General features: G+C 35.2%; 1 protein-coding gene across 1 annotated transcript; it reads right to left on the bottom strand.

Moving 5' to 3' along the window:
* Positions 1–618: 618 nt before the first annotated feature.
* Positions 619–5,728, bottom strand: LOC115720961 (protein SMAX1-LIKE 6). The gene is made up of 3 exons (XM_030650180.2): positions 4,026–5,728; positions 2,808–3,051; positions 619–2,631 (listed from the first exon to the last, which is right to left on the bottom strand). The coding sequence occupies exons 1-3, from the start codon at positions 5,198–5,200 to the stop codon at positions 757–759; spliced, it is 3,294 nt and encodes a 1,097-aa protein (XP_030506040.2). The 5' UTR covers positions 5,201–5,728; the 3' UTR covers positions 619–756.
* Between the last annotated feature and the right edge of the window lie 17,884 nt (positions 5,729–23,612).

Consider the following 23,612-nt stretch of genomic DNA (forward strand, 5'->3'; position numbering starts at 1 on the left):
TGTATTTAGTGATAACTCTACCTTTGGTGTTGGGTTTGTGGAGAGAGATTCCAATGGCTTTTTAGTAGAGAGCGGTACAAAGTTGTTCTATGGCTCGATTTCTCCTGTGGTGGCCGAAGCAATTGGGGTTCAGGAGGCTTTGAGTTGGATCAAAGATCATTCGTGGCTTAGTGTAGTTTTAGAAACGGATTGTCTTTCGGTTGTACAAGCTATTCGTAGCTCCGTAGTTATGCTTTCCTTGTTTGGCAAAGTTATTAGTGATTGCAAGGTTTTATCAAGTATTTTGCGTAATCTTTCTTTTCATTTTGTAAAACGATCAGCAAATATAGCGGCTCATTCCTTTACAAGGACCTCTATATCTCACCCTGATCGTCTTTTTAACTTGGACACTGTTCCGATTGAGCTGAGTTATTCGTTTAATAAATGAAGACTTTCATTTTCAAAAAAAAAAAAAGAATTTACAAAAAGACTTCCAACCAATTTGGCCTTGAAATACTGATGATCGTTCATGTGACATTCAAATTTCAAAAGAAGAAGAGAACAACAAAGATTGAATAACAATACAATTTTTTAAAGACTAAAATATATTATCATAATGAATTCAGAAGCACCAAATGATTAGCCCTAAAAAATTATGGATTGATCTTCGAAGCAAAGACTTATCAAATGCCAAAGATACATACATATATGCTAAAAGCTACATTATACATGTAATTACAAAAATAACACCGGAAGCCAAAAAAGAAAACAATATTATTAGTTCAGATTAATTTTAGCGGGAAGGCAAACACAAGAAGTTTTCTCTTCAGGTGTAAGAGTTCCTAAAGCAACCAGTTTCATAACACGATGGCCATTAAGCACATACTTTTGCTCTGCCTCAGCAAAACCTTTGTTGAGAACCTGTTCAACCCATTTCTCCACCACCCATTTCTCGTCTGACAACCAAGCAGCTGCAAGTATCTGTATCATGACTTTGTAGTCAATCTCTAGCATAATCTCAGCTCCCAACATTCTCTTCACATTTTTGTTGATGTCTTCCACTATTTTCCCAGCAAGAGCATCAAAGTCGAATGGCTTTAAAACCACTTTTTCATCCACTTGATCAAGGAAATCGTCCAACCAGGCTTCTGTGCTTTCAGAGATGGAGTCACTGTCATACTCCCCACAATCACTTTCTTCAATCTCCTCTACAGGAACATTCAAGTCCAGGAAAGATCTTGGTGCCTTGAGGGCACGTTGTTGTTGCTCGGTGGAGTTGCTTGATTTAATCAGCTTTCTTTTATTTACAGATGAAGGGTTTGATGATTCTTCTTTCAGTGTAACTTTCACATTCATACTTTCCTTTGGGTTTGCAGTGCTAGCAACAGATCCACCGATTTGTATTTGCATTTGACATCTCTTAGCTGCTAGAATCATATCTTCTGAAAATTGCATCAGATCCTTCACTGGATGGTGAGATGTTTTCCCCTTAATAATGGTAGTGGTTGCCACAAATGTAACATTGCTAATGCTGATTTCTCTTCCGCGAGTGTCTGGAAACTTGCCTGTTCTAATGGCTTGCGACAAGCTATTCTGGACTAGAAGATCAGCCTTCTCTATATTTTCAAGAAAGATAACTGCATGAGGTTTCCTGCTTAACTCTCCAGCAAGATAATCAACAACTGTCTTCCCCCTAAACTTCAAATCATAATCTGGGTCCTCACATTCAAAAATGGAGTCTGTCTGACATCCTCTATCGTGAGAACCCAAATCAACAGCAATTAGGCTTTCTCTTGAGCCATACAGTATCTCAGCAAGTGCTAAAGCAATTTTCTTCTTCCCAACTTTGTCAGGTCCAAGAAATGTAAGCCAAATATCTCCTCTGACATTTGAGACATGATGTCTTCCCCCACCAGATCTGCTAAAGCATACAGCTTGACTAATAGCACATATGGCTTCATCTTGCCAATCCACTTTTTCAGTTAAGACACTTTTAAGTGATTTCAGATCCTTAGGATCATTTAAATTTGTTGTAGAACAGGAAGATTGTACAGCTCTAGGCAAAGTATTCTTACTTATTGCATAAAACTCAGGTGAGAAAGCACCAGACATGTATTGTGGGCGTACATTATGATCTGATGATTTTGTAGGCCGTGGTTCCTTGCTACTTGATGCATATATTGTTCCCAACCCCAAATCTGTGGTCACAGAAGTGACAGATGAAGACGATGTGTGGTCCGGAAGAAAATTCATATCATAAGTAGGTTTAGGGGAATAATGGGGGTTCCCCATCTCATTTTGGCAACTCTCTGAAGCTTTAGTCAAATTCTCAGAATGAAGATCAGCATTCTTGGGGTCAGAAGCCACTGTTATCAAACTGCTCTGCTTTGAAGGAAAATCCTTTTGCAAGTTTGTTGGTGTGTTGGAAGATGACAATGTACATCGAGATTCATTTACAATCAAATCTTCACCGCAGCTTTCTTTTCCATTTAGAGCTCCTTGAAAAACCTCTACTGGGGAAACTTGGGACGCTGGCTGGAAAACATCAGCTTTATAGAATGGTCGGCTGTGATGAAGACCTAGACAAATTTCATTCCACTTTTTCTGCAACCCCAGTATTCTAGTGTTCAATGTACTTCCACCATCGTTGGTCTGCACTGAATTAAGAAGTTCATTCTTAACGTAAATATTGTCACATCTATTGCTTAATGATTAACTTCAAGACTTAAGAAATTCTCTACAATGTGATAACTGAATTCAGTGCTTAGTGGTGAATTTCTGTATGCACTAAGACAAAGAATCAAAAGTTCAAAGGGATTACTACACACCTTCGTTGCATCCACTCCTTTTCTTGCGTCAACTTCAGCCATTTGCAAAGAAGGCAAGCTTTCTGACAATTGACCAGCAACAGAAAGATTTGATCCTGTCTTCAGAATCGAAGAAACTTCCTGCTCATACTTTTCCGTGCATGCAGAGCAACGGGTAAAACATTGGTTTGTGCTACTAACAGGATTTTTCAATTCAGATGATGCAGCAAAGAACCCTCCAAAAGGAACAAAGGACCCCATCAAGCTGTAAGCATATCATGAGTATGGAACTGTGAGATCCAATGGGGACAAAAACAGTTAGAGCCAAAGTGTATGCCTTAAGACATACATTCATTTACAAACAAGCATACAATGCACATTTGTTTTAAATAGAAAATGGCCTCTTTAAGTGTTACAACAAGTGTAGCACAAAATGTAAGAGCATGTGAAAAATATGATAACTACAACCTTTCGGTAAACAAGCATATTCTTCATAAAAATGGCCAGGCATGGTTACAAAATAGGTCTGGTAGCTTGAAATGACTCAATATTTTTCTCTTTTGTTTCTTGATAGAGCCAAAAACTGCAGGTTATGACCACAGTTAGGCAGCAGAATAGACACAGAGCCAATTCAAGTTGTAATGAAAAAGTAGTAACATCCCAAGACCAGGAACTTTATTGGATAATGAACCGTATATTTGGGACCCAAAATGAAAAATGAATAGTACGACACTCCAGCTTGCATATTCTACAGAGTCCCCAAGTCGTACAATATTCCTGATACTTCACTCAAGCAAAGCTTGCACTCAATTCTCTCTACATTTAAACATGACATTCTGTAGTAGTTACTCAGACTCACTGATTAAACAACTAACCACGTATCCCTTTGTATAAGTTCTAGAACTCCAATACTGCTACATGAAGGCGCTTAATCTAGTCATAAACTCAAACTATGCATAATCTAGATGTTATCAATGACACTCTTTTTAATCACTAAACCAAGCAATGGCTATACGTGATATGTTTACAGTTGCTGTGTTTACTTGGAAAGTTCTTACATTCAGTTTCTTTTCCCTTGTACTCAGCTATGGTTTGGTTACTCAAACACAACATCAACATGATTACAACTTTCCTTTCCACTTTCATTAATGTCAAACACCAACTTCCTCTATATGAGAGAAGTGTCTAAGAAGAAAAATCCAAAAGAAATGAGCTGAAATAAAATCATCTACCACTGACCTTGATTTAGAGTGGACTCCTTCACTTGAAGCTTTAGAAGACGTAATGGGAAGAAGATGCAAGTCCCAGTCCTTTTGAATGGTAGGAAACTGACCCAAAAGCTTGGAATAGATTTCATAAGTCCGTGTTGCTCCAATCAACCATAGTTTCCCACTGTGAAGCTCCACCAAGCTTGTTAATCGTGAGACCACAAAGCTCAGCCGATCAGCCGAGACACCATCAGCAACCGAGGTCTTCAATTCTCCAAAGTTCAATAAGACACCAGGTCCGGAGCATTGCTCCACCATTCGACCCACCTCCTTAAACTTCGTATCAAGCTTCCCCTCACTCCCTTCTTCAAAAAAAAACTCAGAAACATCTTTCTCAATACCTATTAAACTCAATCCAGCCATTGCAGCTGGCAAAATGCCTGCTTTACCACTGTGTACACCCTCGGCGAAAATATTGAGAGCCTCGCCTGCGTAAACACCGATTAACAAAGGGTTCTTCCCACTCTTCCTCACCAACACTTCACCGATTCGTCTGCAATTCTCGTCCCCATCTTCTTGCCGAGAGAACGGGAAGCTGAAACCCCGAAGACCCGGATCCGAATCAGTAAGATTACAGAGGAACATGGGTGGGCAGCGACCTCTAATGAATGAGGAGGCTTGCCTCGCCGGTGTCGGTGGGTGAACAATCGCGAGCTTGATATCGCAGCTCCTAAATCCGGCTTCCCCAAAAACTCGACTGACAATCGGGTCGTCGAGAATCGAGAGAATGAAATGCTTGAGCTCGACCCTCAAAACCGACGTCGTTTGCTGCTGGGAGTGAAGCTGGTGAAAGTGAAAACTCTCCGGATGGCGCCTCTGGTTAGCCTGGGAACGTTTGATGGCAGCCATGAGGGAGTTCGAAACGGGTGGCTCATCTAAAGTTTTAGAAGAAGGCAAACGGTCGAGAGAGACCCCAACGGAGAGCTCAAGTGCCCGAAACTGCAACCTGGGTGAGTACGCGCTGCTTCGAGCGCGCGTGCAGGCATCCCGGAGCATAGAGGAGGGTAAGGCCAGTAAGGCCGAGACGGCATGAAGGGAGGTGGTCTGCGCGTGACCTCGTCGACGCGCCACTGCCACGGCATCGTCGAGTGCTCGAGCTGCCTCCTCCGTCAAGCATTGCCTCGCTGCACTTACCGGCGTCGGCATCGCCGGCTAGCATATATCTCCCCTATATATATATGTATGCGCGTATGTGTAAATATGGAATAAAAAACTTGTATATACGTGTAAAAGCGGAGTTGGGTCGATTAGTTTTTGGCGGTTGAAGCTAGTTTGGGATTTGGATGAAATTGGAAAAATATAATAATAGAAAAAGGAGGGGTTTACTTCAAAGACTTTTTGATAATAAATTAATTCAGTGGGAGGAAGACAAAGAAGATGAGAGAGAGAGAGAGAGAGAGAGAGAGAGAGAGAATTGTCGTGGTTTGGAGGGTGGTGTGGTGGAGAGAGCAGCAGCTGGTTTGTGTTGCAGTACTCGAAGTAGCAGCAGTAGTTGTAGGTAGTGATGGTAGCTTTGTCTTGTGGGATCCCACAAGAGGTGTTTTCCATTCTTGGGGTATTTTTACAGACACATGGTGAGTATAGATTCTCATCTCTTTTCACACCCAACCAATCCCATCATCCATTTACTTGAAAGAAAACCAAAAAAAAATTAAAACATCCACCTTAATTTTTACTCCACTTCCTATGGGAGATTTTCACCTTATTTATTTAGTTAAAAAACAAAACAAAACAAAACAAAAATTAGACTCATTAAAATAATATCAAAAAAAATATATATCATTAATCAATAAAAATTGGCTTTCAAAAATCCACATTTTCATTCAACTAAATTAAAGTTAGACCTCGCGGTTATTACACATAATATTTTCCGGAATAGACAAAATCAGAATCGGACCGTACAACTTGTGGGTAGAAGCTCATTTAGTCACATTATGGGCAACAAAATTACAAGTTCTACTGACAAAATGATCACCGTACACTAGTACAATTGAAATAGTTAGATCACCGTACAAAATGATCATCCAAGGTAAGAGCAGGCCCGGCCCTGGGCATAGGCGGGCTAGGCCTGTGCCTAGGGCCCACCCAGCCGAGGGGCCCAAAATTTTTTTCCTCTTTCAAAATTATACATTTTTTTTACAGATTTTGAAAAATACCACATTTTTTCTAACATAAGGGCCCAAAAAAAAAATTTCCCCTATGGCCCACTTTATTTCAGGGCCGGCCCTAAGAGTTAGTATTACCAATGAGTAAGTGATACACACTTTTTACTGCAAGTGTACAGTGCTATTAAAGTAAAATTTTAATTATAAAAAAGTCATCAAATCCAAAGAAATTAATTATTAAATTTTATTTTAGTTTTATGTTTTAATTAAACAATTAAAAGTAAATAATAATTAGGAATATTAGTATCTAAACTACTCAAACTACACATTTAGTTCGCGTGACCCCACAAATCTAATTTTTGATAGTAAAATTCTCTAAACTCATATTTTGTTTTGCTCTCTATTAGAATGCTACCTCTCCTTCGTTTGATTATCAAAGTATCTTACGTGGCAACCCAAATGTGTATCCATGTCAATTGTTAAAGGTCACGTGGACAGTAACATGCACAAAAACGTACAGATATCAAATTTTTAATGGTACACATAATATTAATTATTTAACTATAAAAAATTATGAAATAAGAAAACTAATTCAAAATATAAACAAAATAAATAATAATAATTTTAAAAATAATTTTTCTTTTTTTCCTTTTTGCTTTTTTTTCTTTTTTCTTTCTCTCTTTTTTCTTTCTTCTTTCACTTCTCGCTAGAACTTCTTTCTCACCAGTCTCATTCTCTTATGCAAATCTCGACCTCCAAGCTCTGGTGATAGCCCAACTGTTGGGTTTTATGCCCTAAATAAAACTCATTACAATCTGATTAGTTATCAATTTAGAAGTGAAGTATGTTTACATATATGTTACATGTTTATGGTTTAATACATATACTTGATATATGCACAAAATCAGTTAAATCCAGAACATATAGTTATTCACAATTACAGTATCGTCAATACAGTGGAATGTGATTGTGATTATATGATTCAAAAGATTTGGTCCCTGTTCATCAGTGTTTTGGATTTACACTGATGTGATAATCAGCGATGAAGTATACTTACAGTTGGAGTAAGTGTTATGTTCTTTCCAGAACATTGGCAAAGTATAATGGTTTCGAATGCATGGAGTATGCATTGGACTGGACCGATATTGAACTTGGTTAAAGATATTGTAAACTTACCGTTGTATCTTTCCAAGTCAATGTCAGAAGTTGATCTTAGATTAAGAGAATCTAAATCCTGATATGCTTAGGCTCAATCTCAGAAGTGCTATTCTTGTTCTTTGATTTATTAGTTAAAGCCTGCTTTGAGTCAGGATAATACATATATTTTGGGAACATGATAGCATAACTGAATGGGAGTGCTAAACATAAATATGGAAATCTATAGCTTCTACTGGTGTATAGAAGTAAAGTGATGATTCCTTTTGAGCTTAGTTAAATAGAAGTAAATGGATGAGCTCTTGTTTCAGTGACTATATATTAGATCACCAAAACATCATTTACAGGTAACTAAGTGTTCGAATGGGCAAAATACATTGAGGGGTGTAAACGGTAAATTGGTCCCGTCTCGATGTAAATCATCTATATAGAGGATCTCTAAATCACATTAAGATTATAACAATGGTTAAATGAGATAGCATATTGATATCGTGAAACATATGATATGCTCTATATAAGTCTGAGAGTGCAATTCCAAGTTCTAAGAGTGGATTCAACGAGGAATTAATAAGTTAAGGATTTACTTGGTAAATCGGTTCAACTTATTGGAAGCTCAGAATATAGATCCATGGTCCCCATTCTAGTTGAGACTATACTGTTTGTAAGACTCTGTAATTGATTTATGATTAATCAATTATAATTCTAAAAGTTAGACTATGTCTAATTTGTGAATTCTCACAGTTTAGGGATGAAATTGTAAATAAGAGGGTTTCTAGGTTTAATTATTAATTATGAGACTTTGCATGTCTGAATTAATAATAAATTTTAAATGACAATATTATTTAATAATCTATTTTAGTTATTAAATAATTGGTTTTGGCATTTAAATGATTAGAATTGGAAAAATGGTATTTTTGGAGAAATAAAAATAAAATTGAGGAAACTGCAAAATCCATGTGAGGCCCATTCACACCATGGCCGGCCACATCATTGCTTTTTCCCAATTATTATTTTTCAATTTAATTTGTCATTTAATTGCTAATCAAAGCCTAGCCTAAATAGGAAAGTGGTGAATCACACTAAATAAGGCAGTTATTCAATTACACAGTAAAAGAAGAAATTGTTTATTTGGAAAGTTGTGATCTTCCCTTTTCCTATTTATAGCAGCCCCTCTCCTCTCTTTGTATGCATGTGTTTGCTTGAGAAAACTTTGCTTTGCAAAGTGTGTCACACGAAATCAAGAGAGAAAAACAAGAGAGAGATTTCGAAATCCCTAGTGAGAGAGAAGTGCCCACTCACATCATTCAGTATCTCATCATAGTTTGGAAGACTGTGAAGGATCACATCCAACTGAAGAACTTTCGGGCTCAGATCTTGATTATACTCTGCTACAGACAGGAATCAAGGGTTAGAGATCTGAGTGGAAGGAGACATTAATTCCGCTGCAATCACTGTAAGTTATTCTTAACTTTTATGTGTTTAGTTCATCGTTTTAGAAGTTCAATATTAGGTTGTTAAATCAACATACTTGCAAATAGATCTAAGATCCTGGATAAATATAATACCAACAACTGGCACCAGAGCCATGGTAATTGATTTGCTTGCAAGAAATTTGGACTTAAAACGATTTGCTTGTGATTTGGATGGTTTCATGTTATGTCATATTGATGTTTGATTGATGTTTGTGAATTCTGGGAAAAATAATTGATTGTCTGTATCTGGAATTATTTTTATTGGATAGTTTGGAAAATTCTAAGCAATTTACTTTTTTACAGAACTCGATTTCGATTTAATTTGAATTAGTTATGAATTTTTGAAAATCGGGAAAAATCTGGGTGGTGATCACCCTACCCACGCGCGCGGAAGGGCTGCTGGCAGCCTCCCTGCGCCGAGGAACCTCGGCTGATCTCCTCCCCTGCGCGCGCGGATGGTATGCAACGCATACCATCCGTACAGTGTGCTATTTTCTTCGTTTTCTTCGATTTTTCATGCTATTTCATGGAATTAAATTCCGATTTTTTGTGTAGTTTTGTATGTTGATTTTTGTTTTTCAAATTTCAAATCTAATTATCAGAAATAAATTAAAATTAAGTTAGATATTAGTGTAATTTGATTTTGAAAATAGGAAAAAATCAAGTTTTGCTTACTTTTTTCTTATTTCCTTTAAAATTTGATTATTTTATTTTTTTTTAAGGTCAGATATTAATTTTTTTTGGTAACTTGACCTTAATTAAAATAAGATCATAATAATCATAATAATTTTTAAAAGAGGAAATAAGGTATTTTTGTTAACTTTTAAATTTTGTTATTTTTCAATTAAATTAAATTGTAAAATAAGAAAAGGGTATGTATTTACCATTTTCTATTTTATTATTTAATTTATTAAATAACATGAAATTTAAAAGGAAAGTTAGCAATTTATTTTGAAATGACATTTAGGTTACCCAAAACCTAATTTTTCAAAATGGTAGGTTTAATTTTAATATTATTTTTCGAAATATAGATTTAAAATTAAATAAATCCTACATCCAACTATCCAGATCTAACCTTGTTGCAGGAGTATGTGTTTTAGATTGTTTGTAAGTTTTTCTAAAACCTATTATTACTTGATCTAAATTGCCAGGGTTAACTTGTTGACAGATCAAATGATCTGATTTTAACCCATGGTTCAATTGATGATAGATCAAGTAGATAATTTGTAACAGGTAAATTTTACAAACTTCTTTCATTTGTGTATGACCTAGTAACATGATAGGATCCATCCAAATCTGTGTGCCTGTGTGAGCCTATATGTTTAATTTCTATTATAGATACATATAGGTTGTTGTTGCTAAATAAAATGTCATAACCTGATAGATTTTATTTAGGCTCATTTAGTTAATGGGCCTATTCAATTAATAACAGTTGTTCATTTTAAGGTTAAATTCCTCTCTTTTGGGCCTTGTGTGAGAGTTGGGAGCCTTAGAAGTGGGTGCGACACACTGGACCCAGCCCCCCCTCACATGAACAACCCCAATTGTGAAGGCCCATTTGCCTGATTTGGATAACTGGGCTAGGTTAATTATATTAGTTTGACCTAATAAAAATTGAATAGCAACATAATTAATTTCTTCGAAATTAATTTAAGAAAAACATAGTTTAATGAATTTCATTTCTGGATAAACTATTTGTATTTTTCTTGTATTTAATTAAATAAAAGAATTTTAACTAACTAGATTCTTTCTGAAACTTACTTTTATTATTTCATTAAATATTCTTATTTAAGTTATGAATTAGTAATTACTATTTTTTTTATAACTTAAATTTGAATATATTTTGATAATAATGTTAAGCTGAGGAATTCTAGGAATTAGTTATTGAAGATTCTTAGAAGATATTATTTTAAGTTGGTTTTAAACTTAAAAAGGGAATATCTTTAAATTAGGTAGTCACCACCTAATTTTGATATTTAATTAGATGATGTTTGGAAAATTTTAAGTTTGTAAATTATAGATTCTTTCTATAATAACTTAAATCAGATATTTTCCAGATCTTGAAAAGATACTTAGTAGAATTGAGATATTTTCTAGATAGTTATTTCCATACTAATTATTATTTCTAATATAGGAAAATATCATTGATTGTGAAATTAATTGGTTAATAATTAATTTTGGTACAATTCAATTAAGGATATTTTTCCTTGTATTAAATTGGAAATTAATGATTAAGCCTTCTCTATACTTAATTATTTGTTTCCTGAATTTAATACATTTAATTAAATTGAAAATTAAATGTCTAAGTTAATTTTCATAATGATACTTAGATATTATTATTTTCATGATATTTAATTAAATAAGAAAATTATTTTAAGTTGGGTATTTCCATAACAACTTAAATTTGAATAATTTTCATAATATATTCTATTTATTTTATTAATCATTTTTCAAAATAGCATTTAATTATGCAAGATGATTTTGAATTTATCTTGAAAGATAGATTGAAGTTGTAAATTAATTATTTTAATTAATTTTGAATCAACTTAAATCAATGATCTTTTCATTTAATGATTAATTTAAAATAAAGGAACTGAAATATATTATTAGAAATTGGATTAATTAGTCAAGAAAATCTAGATAGATAATATTTTTGCTTGAGGTATTTTTTCTAAGTAAAGTTTGATTTATTTTAAATGTATTTCAAAAAATTGTGTATTTTTGGAAATACAATATATATATTTGTAGAAAATTTTAATTTGAGTTGCAAATTAATTTAAATTAATACAACTTAAATTAAGTAATTTTCTTAATATTTGTTGGAAAATTAACACTAAGATGGAAATAATTCATTTTATTTTCTTAACCATCTAAGTTTAATTTTACAAATATTGAATTAAATTTTATTTAGATTCTATTCTAAATTTAAAATTTAATAAATATATATAGATTTAAAATAAATAAATAATAGAAGAAAATACAATTTAAATAATGAGCTTTATTATTTTGAGATATTCGATCTCCATTGTTGGTTTTACATAGCTATTGTTTTAGTGAGTAATCCTCCCTAATGGAGGAACGTTCATTAGCAAGTTAGCGCCGTTTAATCTCGAAAGATAAGTATGTTTGTAAGTGTTTTATATTAGTATTAACCACCCTAATGGTGGGTACTGTATAAGACTTACAAACATATGAAACAATGGTAGAAGCTCATGAAATAAGAATGACCTTGACTCTCGCCTAAACGGGACAACGTCGGATTCTCTTTTCGATCGAATAAAAGGTTGCTAGAAGGTTTGCTAGTCTAGATGAGCTGACAACTCTATTCAATGAATGATAGCTTTGACTCTCGCCTAAACGGGACACTGATATCAGTTTGTTGAAAACCTTGGAAATTATTTAGGTTTGATTTTTTTTTTTTTTTGTATTTTATCTAGTCATTCCTACTTGCTGTATGCTAATAATTTCTAAATGAGATTTTATGATAAACCATAACTGATATCTATGTATTATCTTGTAGTATCCTGAATTGAAATGTCAAATCCCATGTTGTCACTCTTAACTAAAAATAAGCTAAATGGGTCTAACTTCTCAAAGTGGAGAGAGAACATTCATATTGCTCTCATAGGTGAAAGTGCCTCGTTTGTGTTGACTGAGCCGTCCCCTGAGCAGCCAAGTGACAATGCAACCAAAGCTGTAAAAGAGAAGTTCGAGCGTTGGCATAATGCTAACAATAAAGCTCGTTACTTCATGCTTTCCAGCATGGTTGACACCTTGAAAACAAGGTTTGCAAACACTGTCATAGCTGCAGAAATTATGACGCAGTTAACTGAGCTATTCGGTATGGCATCTATTCAGTCTCGTTTCGACGCGACTAAGAAATTCATCAACGCACGGATGGAACCCCATCAGAATGTGCGTGATCACCTTCTCCAGATGGCTAGTTATTTCCAGGAAGCCCAGAATCATGGTGCTGAAATGGATCAGACTACTCAAGTGAGTCTCATCTTGAATAGCGACTCCGCATTTTCTGCCCTACACATCAAATTATGTCATGAATAAGAAGGAACAAGACTTTCATACTTTAGTCAATGACCTTCAGACATATGAAAATTTGATTGGAGGTCCCAAGAAAAGAGGGAATAAACCTCAGAATTCTGGAAATGGTAATAAGACAAGTAATCCTGAAGCACTTGTTGCTTCTACTTCCAAATCCCATCATAAGAAGAAGTGGAAAAATGCCAAGAAGCGAGCTCAAGCTGCGAATGCAGCTAGGAACAAAAATGCTGGAGCTTCTGGCAATACACAAAAAGGAAAATGTTTCTACTGCAATGAGAAAGGCCATTGGAAATCCCAATGTCCTAAGTATCTCGCAAAGAAACAAGGTATTTTCTTTATAAACTGATGTGTTTTTAGTGAATTATTATCCTTTTGGATTAATAATTCTGGACTACTAACCTTGTTTATTATTCTTCTTATAGCTAAAGCTTCTTAAACTCGGGTGCTGTCTTAACGAGTTGGATTAGAAAGCTGGATGGTGGATGGAGATTGTCTACAATAAAGAAGAAGCTCTTTCATTTGAATTAATTGTTTAGTTTTTCAAACAATTTGGATTTCAAGTTTTGGGATCTTAATTCCCTGTTTGATTCTCATAAATATTGCAAACAATTTCTTTTGGTTTATAATAAAATATCTTTTTCAATTATATTGCAATTTATGAGTTGAGCTTCAGTTCTTTATTTTATCTATTACCGATTATTATATTTATTATGTTTGAATGTGTATGTGTTTTTATTATTGATGCAAATTCAAAGAGTATTTAAACTCTTTACAGAGTTATTACTACATAAACACTAGAAGTTATTTCTATGTTTATAAATAATTGTTGGTTTCAAAAACAATTATTTGAGAATTTGTTTAATAAAAAGATCTTTTGATCTGATAGGGGTGGAGAAAAGTTAAGAATAATATGCAGTTCAAACGATTTTTTATATCTAATGAACTCTGGATTATATTCAACTCCACAGACTCTCTATCACACTTAGAGATTTACAACCTTCAGGGGTGGACCATAATCTCTATAAACTTAGGGGTGGAGTTTATTCTACAGTACCCTTTGTGACACATAATTTTAAACATGGAAATAATATAATAAATTAGCTATTATCAGAATAAATTCTTGATCTTGATTATATGTTCCAGTTTAGATTTACTGTTGTAATAGTTATTGATACCATTAAAGTTCTTTGATAATGTTTCACATTACCTTGGTTGAGTGGGAGAATATTAAAATTCTTTACCCATCTTCTTTTGGTTGATAATTGTGATAGGAACTTAAGAACACCTCTGATAAAAACAAAGTCTAACCATTCACATGGATAGAAATAACTTATCAGAATTATGAGAATAAGATAGAAGAATTCTTCCATAGTCTATTCGAAAGACTGATTCAAGATGTCTATTTCTCATAACATTTTATGGTATCTTGATTTGATTGCTTAAATCTCTAGCAAGTATTTTTTTCACTTCAAATACTAGACTGCTATGTTGTTGAACTAATCTTAAAGAAACTTACAGTTTCGGCTTAAGATAATAAGTCACAATGAGATGTTCCCATAAACAATAGTAAAAGGTTAAAAGTTTCTAACCAGACATCTGCTATTGAGTGGGAGCCATCTGAGATGTAATCAAATGGGGAACATTAGGGGACAATCAAGAAAGATTTACAAAAGTGACGTATATGTTATTAAGGAACTATGCATTAGTGATCCTGATATGCACACCGACTCATTGTGAGATGGTGGTTACTCTGGGGGTGGAGGAATCATTATAGAAGAGTGTTAAAACCCATCTGTAATAATTCAAGCTTCATCAGAGAAGATATAACTTTATAAATTCAAAATTACCAGAAAGTTATTTTACTGAAGAAAATTCTACACTGCATTATCTCAATTCCAAATTTTTAAAATTTGAGAGATATGTCTTCTGGTTGTTTAGATGTACTTAATGGACAGTAAGGATTTCAGTATCCCTTGACGAGTAAAGCATAAGTTAGGGAGGTTTCATGTGTCTCATGAACCTGATTCCAGATATATGGGTGGATTCAAAGATACTACACTTGATCAGAGGATCAAGATAAAAGATTGATTGTAATGCACTACTTGTTTTATGTTAGTGCAAGTGGGAGTTTGTTGGGTTTTATGCCCTAAATAAAACTCATTACAATCTGATTAGTTATCAATTTAGAAGTGAAGTATATTTACATGTATGTTACATGTTTATGGTTTAATACATATACTTGATATATGCACAAAATCAGTTAAATCCAGAACATATAGTTATTCACAATTACAGTATCGTCAATACAGTGGAATGTGATTGTGATTATATGATTCAAAAGATTTGGTCCCTGTTCATCAGTGTTTTGGATTTACACTGATGTGATAATCAGCGATGAAGTATACTTACAGTTGGAGTAAGTGTTATGTTCTTTCCAGAACATTGGCAAAGTATAATGGTTTCGAATGCATGGAGTATGCATTGGACTGGACCGATATTGAACTTGGTTAAAGATATTGTAAACTTACCGTTGTATCTTTCCAAGTCAATGTCAGAAGTTGATCTTAGATTAAGAGAATCTAAATCCTGATATGCTTAGGCTCAATCTCAGAAGTGCTATTCTTGTTCTTTGATTTATTAGTTAAAGCCTGCTTTGAGTCAGGATAATACATATATTTTGGGAACATGATAGCATAACTGAATGGGAGTGCTAAACATAAATATGGAAATCTATAGCTTCTATTTGGTGTATAGAAGTAAAGTGATGATTCCTTTTGAGCTTAGTTAAATAGAAGTAAATGGATGAGCTCTTGTTTCAGTGACTATATATTAGATCACCAAAACATCATTTACAGGTAACTAAGTGTTCGAATGGGCAAAATACATTGAGGGGTGTAAACGGTAAATTGGTCCCGTCTCGATGTAAATCATCTATATAGAGGATCTCTAAATCACATTAAGATTATAACAATGGTTAAATGAGATAGCATATTGATATCGTGAAACATATGATATGCTCTATATAGAGTACGAGAGTGCAATTCCAAGTTCTAAGAGTGGATTCAACGAGGAATTAATAAGTTAAGGATTTACTTGGTAAATCGGTTCAACTTATTGGAAGCTCAGAATATAGATCCATGGTCCCCATTCTAGTTGAGACTATACTGTTTGTAAGACTCTGTAATTGATTTATGATTAATCAATTATAATTCTAAAAGTTAGACTATGTCTAATTTGTGAATTCTCACAGTTTAGGGATGAAATTGTAAATAAGAGGGTTTCTAGGTTTAATTATTAATTATGAGACTTTGCATGTCTGAATTAATAATTAATTTTAAATGGCAATATTATTTAATAATCTATTTTAGTTATTAAATAATTGGTTTTGGCATTTAAATGATTAGAATTGGAAAAATGACATTTTTGGAGAAATAGAAATAAAATTGAGGAAACTGCAAAATCCATGTGAGGCCCATTCACACCATGGCCGGCCACATCATTGCTTTTTCCCAATTATTATTTTTCAATTTAATTTGTCATTTAATTGCTAATCAAAGCCTAGCCTAAATAGGAAAGTGGTGAATCACACTAAATAAGGCAGTTATTCAATTACACAGTAAAAGAGGAAACTGTTTATTTGGAAAGTTGTGATCTTCCCTTTTCCTATTTATAGCAGCCCCTCTCCTCTCTTTGTATGCATGTGTTTGCTTGAGAAAACTTTGCTTTGCAAAGTGTGTCACACGAAATCAAGAGAGAAAAACAAGAGAGAGATTTCGAAATCCCTAGTGAGAGAGAAGTGCCCACTCACATCATTCAGTATCTCATCATAGTTTGGAAGACTGTGAAGGATCACATCCAACTGAAGAACTTTCGGGCTCAGATCTTAATTATACTCTGCTACAGACAGGAATCAAGGGTTAGAGATCTGAGTGGAAGGAGACATTAATTCCGCTGCAATCACTGTAAGTTATTCTTAACTTTTATGTGTTTAGTTCATCGTTTTAGAAGTTCAATATTAGGTTGTTAAATCAACATACTTGCAAATAGATCTAAGATCCTGGATAAATATAATACCAACACCAACGACAAACACCACCATCACAACATACCACCACAGTCACCACCACTTGAAAAATATAGCACACATCATCAACTACCACCATCACCCCACTTCAACCCTAAAATTAGGGAAAAAAACCCAAAATCACCGCAACCACCATCACCACCACCACCTAAAATCACAATCTAATATTTTCTCTTCACCACAAGAGATCAACACTACCACCACCAAAAACATATAAGAAATCAAAAACATGAGTCTTTATAATCAAAAATACTCTTACACTTCTCCAAAAATTTCTTTTACATAAAAAAATCCAATTTCTCCCCAAACTTATATAATGAATACCCATATGAAAAGTTTCAAAATTTTTACAAAAAAAATAAAATAAAAAAGGACTGAGACAAACTTTGCGAATAGGAGTGCAAGTAACAAGACTACTATATTACTCTGTTAGTACTCTGTTAGTTAGTGTATATCTATTATTATTTACTCTGTTAAGTGGCTGTTAAATTCATATACCTGTTCGTATATGTTTGGCTTAGATGGTCAATGTATTACATAAGTGCAGATCCCTGGTTTTTCGGTTCTCCTTGATTTAAGGAGTTCTGTTACCTGTTACTTCCTTTTTGCCTATTTAAAGGCTTTTCTCCCTGTAATCAGCATTCAATCAATTCAATAAAATCCTTTTAATGTTTTTCTTTTTCTTCCGCAATATGGTATCAGAGCAAGGAAGCTATACTTCCTTTCGATCCTGATTCTTTTACCTTCTTCCTCGCCGTGCAATCTGCTCTTCTCCGGCGATAATCCATGTCCGCAGTTGAAGAATTCATTTCTTCAATCGACACCCTTCTTTTACAAGTCTTCTCTCTGAGTTCTTGAGAAGCATCTCTTGCTTCTTTTCTATCTTGCCATGTCGAACAATCATGGAACAGACAGTGATAACGAAGCTACTGTCCAAACCAACAATGGTAACAATCAAACTCGAGCACCAGGTATGGAACTAAATACTCAAATAAACAGACCTAGAAATCCTATTGAAGATCCCTCCGATCCCTATTTTTTACACCATGGAGACAACCCTGGAAACATTCTGGTATCCCAATTGCTCACTGGACAGGACAATTACATTGCTTGGTGTCGAGCAATAGAATTGGCCATTTCAGTGAAGAACAAATTGGGGTTCTTGAATGGTTCCATACCCAAACCCCCTGAAACCGATCAAATCCTCTACAATGCTTGGATTCGGAACAACAATATCGTGATTTCTTGGATAATAAACTCGGTTTCTAAGGAGATTTCCTCTAGCATTCTCTAAGACGAGTCAGCAGCCGCTATATGGAATGATCTAAGAGTTAGGTTTCAGCAAAGGAATGGTGCTCATATATACAATCTCAAGAAAATTTTGATGAATCTCAAACAAGAAACCCAATCAGTCAGCATGTATTTCACAAAGCTCAAAACAGTGTGGGAACAATTGTCCAACTTCATACCTAATTGCACTTGTAATGGCTGTACATGTGGAGGAGTCAAAAAATTGCAAGAACACCATAATATGGAATATATCATGTCTTTTCTTATGGGATTATCTGATCTCTATTCACAAGTGAGAGGTAATATTCTTGTTATGGATCCTTTGCCTGAAATTAATAGGGTTTTCCATTTAGTGTCACAGGAATAGAACCAAAGAGGAGGCCAAAATGTCACTACCGATCCCAATTCCAACATGGCTTTTGCCTTTCAAGGAGAAAGAAACCATGGGAAATCCGAAGCTACCAAGAACCAAGGACAGAAACGTGGTAGGCCTTTTTGCACTCATTGCAATATGCACGGGCACACCATTGAAAAGTGCTACAAGATTCACGGGTATCCTCCTGGATACAACAAATCGGAGAAATCAAAGGGTGCTGCTGCCAATCAATTTCAGACTTCAAAGGAGCCTGGTTTGGATGCTAATGACAACAACACTTTGCTGCCTCAACTAACACCAAATCAGTACCAACAACTTCTGAATCTCTTAGCTTCTCAATCTGTCAATCCACCTGCTACCGATTCAAATCCCACCTCAGGTAGTTCAGGTATTGTGTTAGTAAATTATGATTTTTTGCCTAAAGAAAAATCTTGGATAGTGGATTCGGGTGCCACTAGACATATTTGTTCTGATTTAAAGCTTTTTCAAAGTGTTCATACTGTCCATGCTACTAAATTGATTCTCCCTAACAATAATCATATCTTGGTTCACAAATGTGGGAATATACGCATCAGAAAGGATTTGGTCTTACAGGATGTATTATATGTTCCTTCCTTTCAATATAATATTGTCTCTGTTAGTTGTCTAACTCAAGACAATAACTATGATCTAAAATTTCTTGCTAATGAGTTTTATATACAGGAAATACACACCAAGAAGAAGATTGGCAAAGGTGAATCGGCTAATGGTCTCTATCTTTTGAACACCACTACCGTTCCCATCAATGCCTTCACTTCCGCTGAAACTTGGCATAGAAGATTGGGTCATTTGTCAAATAAATGTCTTGATTTACTTAGTGATTCTTTACACTGTAAAATAAAAGATTTACATGCTATTGAACCTTGTTACATTTGTCCTCTAGCAAAGCAAAGAAAGCTTCCTTTTCCAAATAATAAAAACTTTACTTCTCATTGTTTTGATCTTATACATTGTGATATATGGGGACCTTATCATGTTACTTCCCACTCTAATCACAAATATTTTCTTACTTTAGTAGATGATCATTCAAGATTTACTTGGATTTATCTTCTTAAACAAAAATCGGATGTTCTTCTTATTATACCTGAATTTCTTTCTTATGTGCAAACCCAATATAATTGTGTTTTCAAACGTTTCAGATCCGACAACGCACCTGAACTTACTTTCAAAGATTTGTTCTCTAAACATGGCATTCTACATGATTTCTCATGCATTGAAACTCCTGAACAAAATGCCGTCGCCGAAAGAAAACACCAACACCTCCTTAATGTTGCAAGAGCTTTACTTTTTCAGTCTAAAGTGCCTATACAATATTGGACAGAGTGTCTTCTTACTGCTGTTTTTTTAATCAACCGCACTCCTACACCAAATCTCAAGAACAAAACGCCTTATGAAATTTTATTTGGTAAACAACCCGAATATAATGACTTAAGATGCTTTGGTTGCCTTGCTTTTGCATCAACCATTACTTCTCATCGAACAAAGTTCGAGCCTCGGGCAAGAACATGCGTTTTTTTGGGATATCCAAGGGGAGTTAAAGGGTATAGATTATATGATATAAATTCAAAACAAATTTTTATATCTCGAAATGTTGTTTTTCATGAACATGTTTTTCCCTTTCATAAACTTAATCCTATTAGTAATAATGTTGACCCTTTTTTACCTCTCATTCTACCAAATGAACATATTACTAATACTCATATTGATAACTATCCTATTCCTCTTCCCAGTTCAGTTTCTACTAACACTTCTCTGCAGGATATTGCAGACAACACACCATCGGTTTCTACTGACCATATTCTGCAGGATATTGCAGAAAACACACCAGAAAATATTGCCCAGAATAATGCAGAACCTGCCCTTCCACCCGATCCATCTCCTACACCTGATCCCATGCCTCGAAGGACTACTAGAGTGTCACGGCCACCTAGTTATCTCCAGGATTTTGAGTGTTACAACCTACTGGAAGATAACACTTCCACTTCTTATCCTATCTCAAAATATGTCTCTTATTCCAAACTTTCCACAGCTTATAAAATGTTTGTTCTTGCAGTTACAGCCGAGTTCGAACCTCAGAGTTACAAGCAGGCCATTCAGTTCAAAAAATGGCTCCAAGCTATGGACAATGAACTTCTAGCACTCATCACCAATAAAACTTGGTCCGTGGTTCCTCTCCCACCTAACAAGCGCGCTATAGGATGTCGATGGGTCTACAAAATTAAGTACAACAGTGATGGAAGTGTCGAAAGATTAAAAGCTCGTCTTGTTGCTCAAGGCTACACTCAACAAGAAGGCTTGGATTTCTTTGACACCTTTTCACCCGTGGCCAAGATGGTTACTTTCAAACTCCTCCTTGCCATAGTTACGATTCAACAATGGTCCACTTTACAACTTGATATCAACAACGCATTCCTCAATGGTGATTTGGATGAAGAAGTATACATGCAAATACCCCAAGGTCTCCAACTTCCACCTTCTATCTCGGGTGACAACCTTGTGTGTAAACTTCATAAATCCATCTATGGACTTCGCCAATCCTCAAGACAATGGTATAAGAAACTCACCGATGCTCTTCTTGAAGAGGGTTTTACTCAATCACAAGCCGACTACACCCTCTTCACTCGAGGAATACATGATACATTTGTCGTACTTCTTGTTTACGTGGATGACATTATACTTGCTGGTCCCAACTTGAACATTTTACATCAGTTACAAGCTGCCCTCCAAGTCAGATTCAAGCTTAAAACTCTCGGACCTCTTAAGTATTTCCTTGGTTTCGAGATTGCAAGAGCCAACTCTAATCTTTTTCTCTCCCAACGCAAGTATACCCTCCAATTGCTTGCTGATACGGGCTACACCAACAGCAAACCCGCCAAAGCTCCCATGGATCCGAGACTACGACTAACTGATCAAGATGGGGACCCTCTTGACAATCCATCTCACTATAGACAACTCATTGGCCGCCTCTTATACTTGACTCTTTCCCGGCCTGACATCACATTTGCGGTCAATACTCTCAGTCAATTCATGTCTTGCCCTCGCACATCACATTTGACAGCTCTACACCATCTTCTCCGCTACCTCAAAGGATCCCCTGGTCAAGGAATTTTATACTCTTCCACATCATCTCTCCATCTCCGGGGTTTTTCTGATTCTGATTGGGCAACTTGTCCTACCACTCGTCGCTCTACTACGGGATATTGCATTTTTCTTGGCGATTGCCTCATTTCTTGGAAAACAAAGAAACAACCAACTGTCTCTAGAAGTTCTGCTGAAGCAGAATACTGCGCCTTGGCCTCCACCACAAGTGAAATAACATGGATCCAATACTTACTCCAAGACCTTCACATCATTCAACCTACACCTGCATTCATCTACTGTGACAATCAATCGGCCATCCACATCGCCAATAATCCAACCTTTCACGAACGAACCAAACACATCGAATTAGACTGCCACTTCATTCGCGAAAAAATCACCAAGTCAGCCATTCGACTCATCCCCGTTAGCAGTAATCTTCAACTCGCCGATGCTTTCACCAAACCTCTTCCCTCTACCATCCTCAATACTCATTTATCCAAGATGGCCATTCATGATATCTATGGTCCATCTTGAGGGGGGGGGGGGGGGGTAACAAGACTACTATATTACTCTGTTAGTACTCTGTTAGTTAGTGTATATCTGTTATTATTTACTCTGTTAAGTGGCTGTTAAATACATATACTTGTTTGTATATGTTTGGCTTAGATGGTCAATGTTTTACATCAGTGCAGATCCCTGGTCTTTCGGTTCTCCTTGATTTAAGGAGTTCTGTTACATGTTACCTCTATTTTGCCTATTTAAAGGCTTTTCTCCCTGTAATTAGTATTCATTCAATTCAATAAAATCCCTTTAATGTTTTTCTTTTTCTTCCGCAATAGCAAGACTGAGGGTGTGAGAGCAAGCAGATCTGAAGAATGTGAGAGAGAAAATATGAGATGGTGAACGATGCGTACGATGGCGATGACACTGAAAAATGATGATGGGATCTTAGAGCATTGACGATGGCGACGATGGTGGGTCTCGAGATCTCGGGCTCGTAGTGATGGCAACGACACTAGGATGATCTCGGGGTTTTTTGGGGTTTGGGGTATAGCAAAACCATGACCAGCAGTGGAACCACCCTGTATCGCCCTAACCCGTAAGGATGCCACATGTGTACTTTTATAAATTAGTTTATAATAATAAACTAATAGTTTACAAAATATTTTACTTTAAGTAAAAATTAATAACTATATGAGATATAAAATTATTTTGACAATATAAAATAATTAGAGTTGGGGATCTCCTTTTAAAAAATTTATAAAAGATTCCATTACAGCTTTACAACAAAATACTTCTACTCATCAAAGTTTCCACAAAACAAAAATCATGACTACTCGGCATTGCTAGCCGGATAAACTAATACAGTTATGAAAGACCTCTAACTCATAGTTGACCTAGCTTAATCATTTCCTTACTTGCACCACAAAGCATTTGTGACTAACTCAAAAAGAAAAGCAAAAGCATAAACAGTGAATATCAACACGTAGACATAATCAGATATGCTCATATAGTTATAACTAAATAATCACATATTCACTCCATAACCAGAAAATCACATTATCCACTAAAAAAAAATTACTAGACAGATATTGATCTAATAAGACAAACTAAAGTTGCTACTTAATAAAGTAACCGTTACTCACCGTTGCCTAAAGTGGTGACCCAATGACTATCGTTGCCTAATGAGACAATCGATAAGTAAGAAACCTAATAATAATTTCATATTAGAGTAGTGACTCTTTCTTATATTGTTGCCTAATGAGACAATCAATAGAGTAATAACTCCTTCTTATAGACGATAATTATTGAATTACATATTGGCATGCTATGTGGTGCAGTTGTACTTTTCTTACCTCAAGTCTAAATTCAAGCGTGACGATCAACTTGAGTAGAA

This window comes from Cannabis sativa, chromosome 2 (assembly GCF_029168945.1).
Source record: "Cannabis sativa cultivar Pink pepper isolate KNU-18-1 chromosome 2, ASM2916894v1, whole genome shotgun sequence".
Taxonomy (NCBI): domain Eukaryota; kingdom Viridiplantae; phylum Streptophyta; class Magnoliopsida; order Rosales; family Cannabaceae; genus Cannabis; species Cannabis sativa.

Coding starts and splice junctions, on each gene's coding strand:
- LOC115720961 (XM_030650180.2), bottom strand. CDS start 5,200: ATGCCGACGCCGGTAAGTGCAGCGAGGCAATGCTTGACGGAGGAGGCA. Junction 3,052..4,025: donor GGAGTCCACTCTAAATCAAG/GTCAGTGGTAGA, acceptor ATATGCTTACAG/CTTGATGGGGTCCTTTGTTC. Junction 2,632..2,807: donor AAGGAGTGGATGCAACGAAG/GTGTGTAGTAAT, acceptor AATTCAGTGCAG/ACCAACGATGGTGGAAGTAC.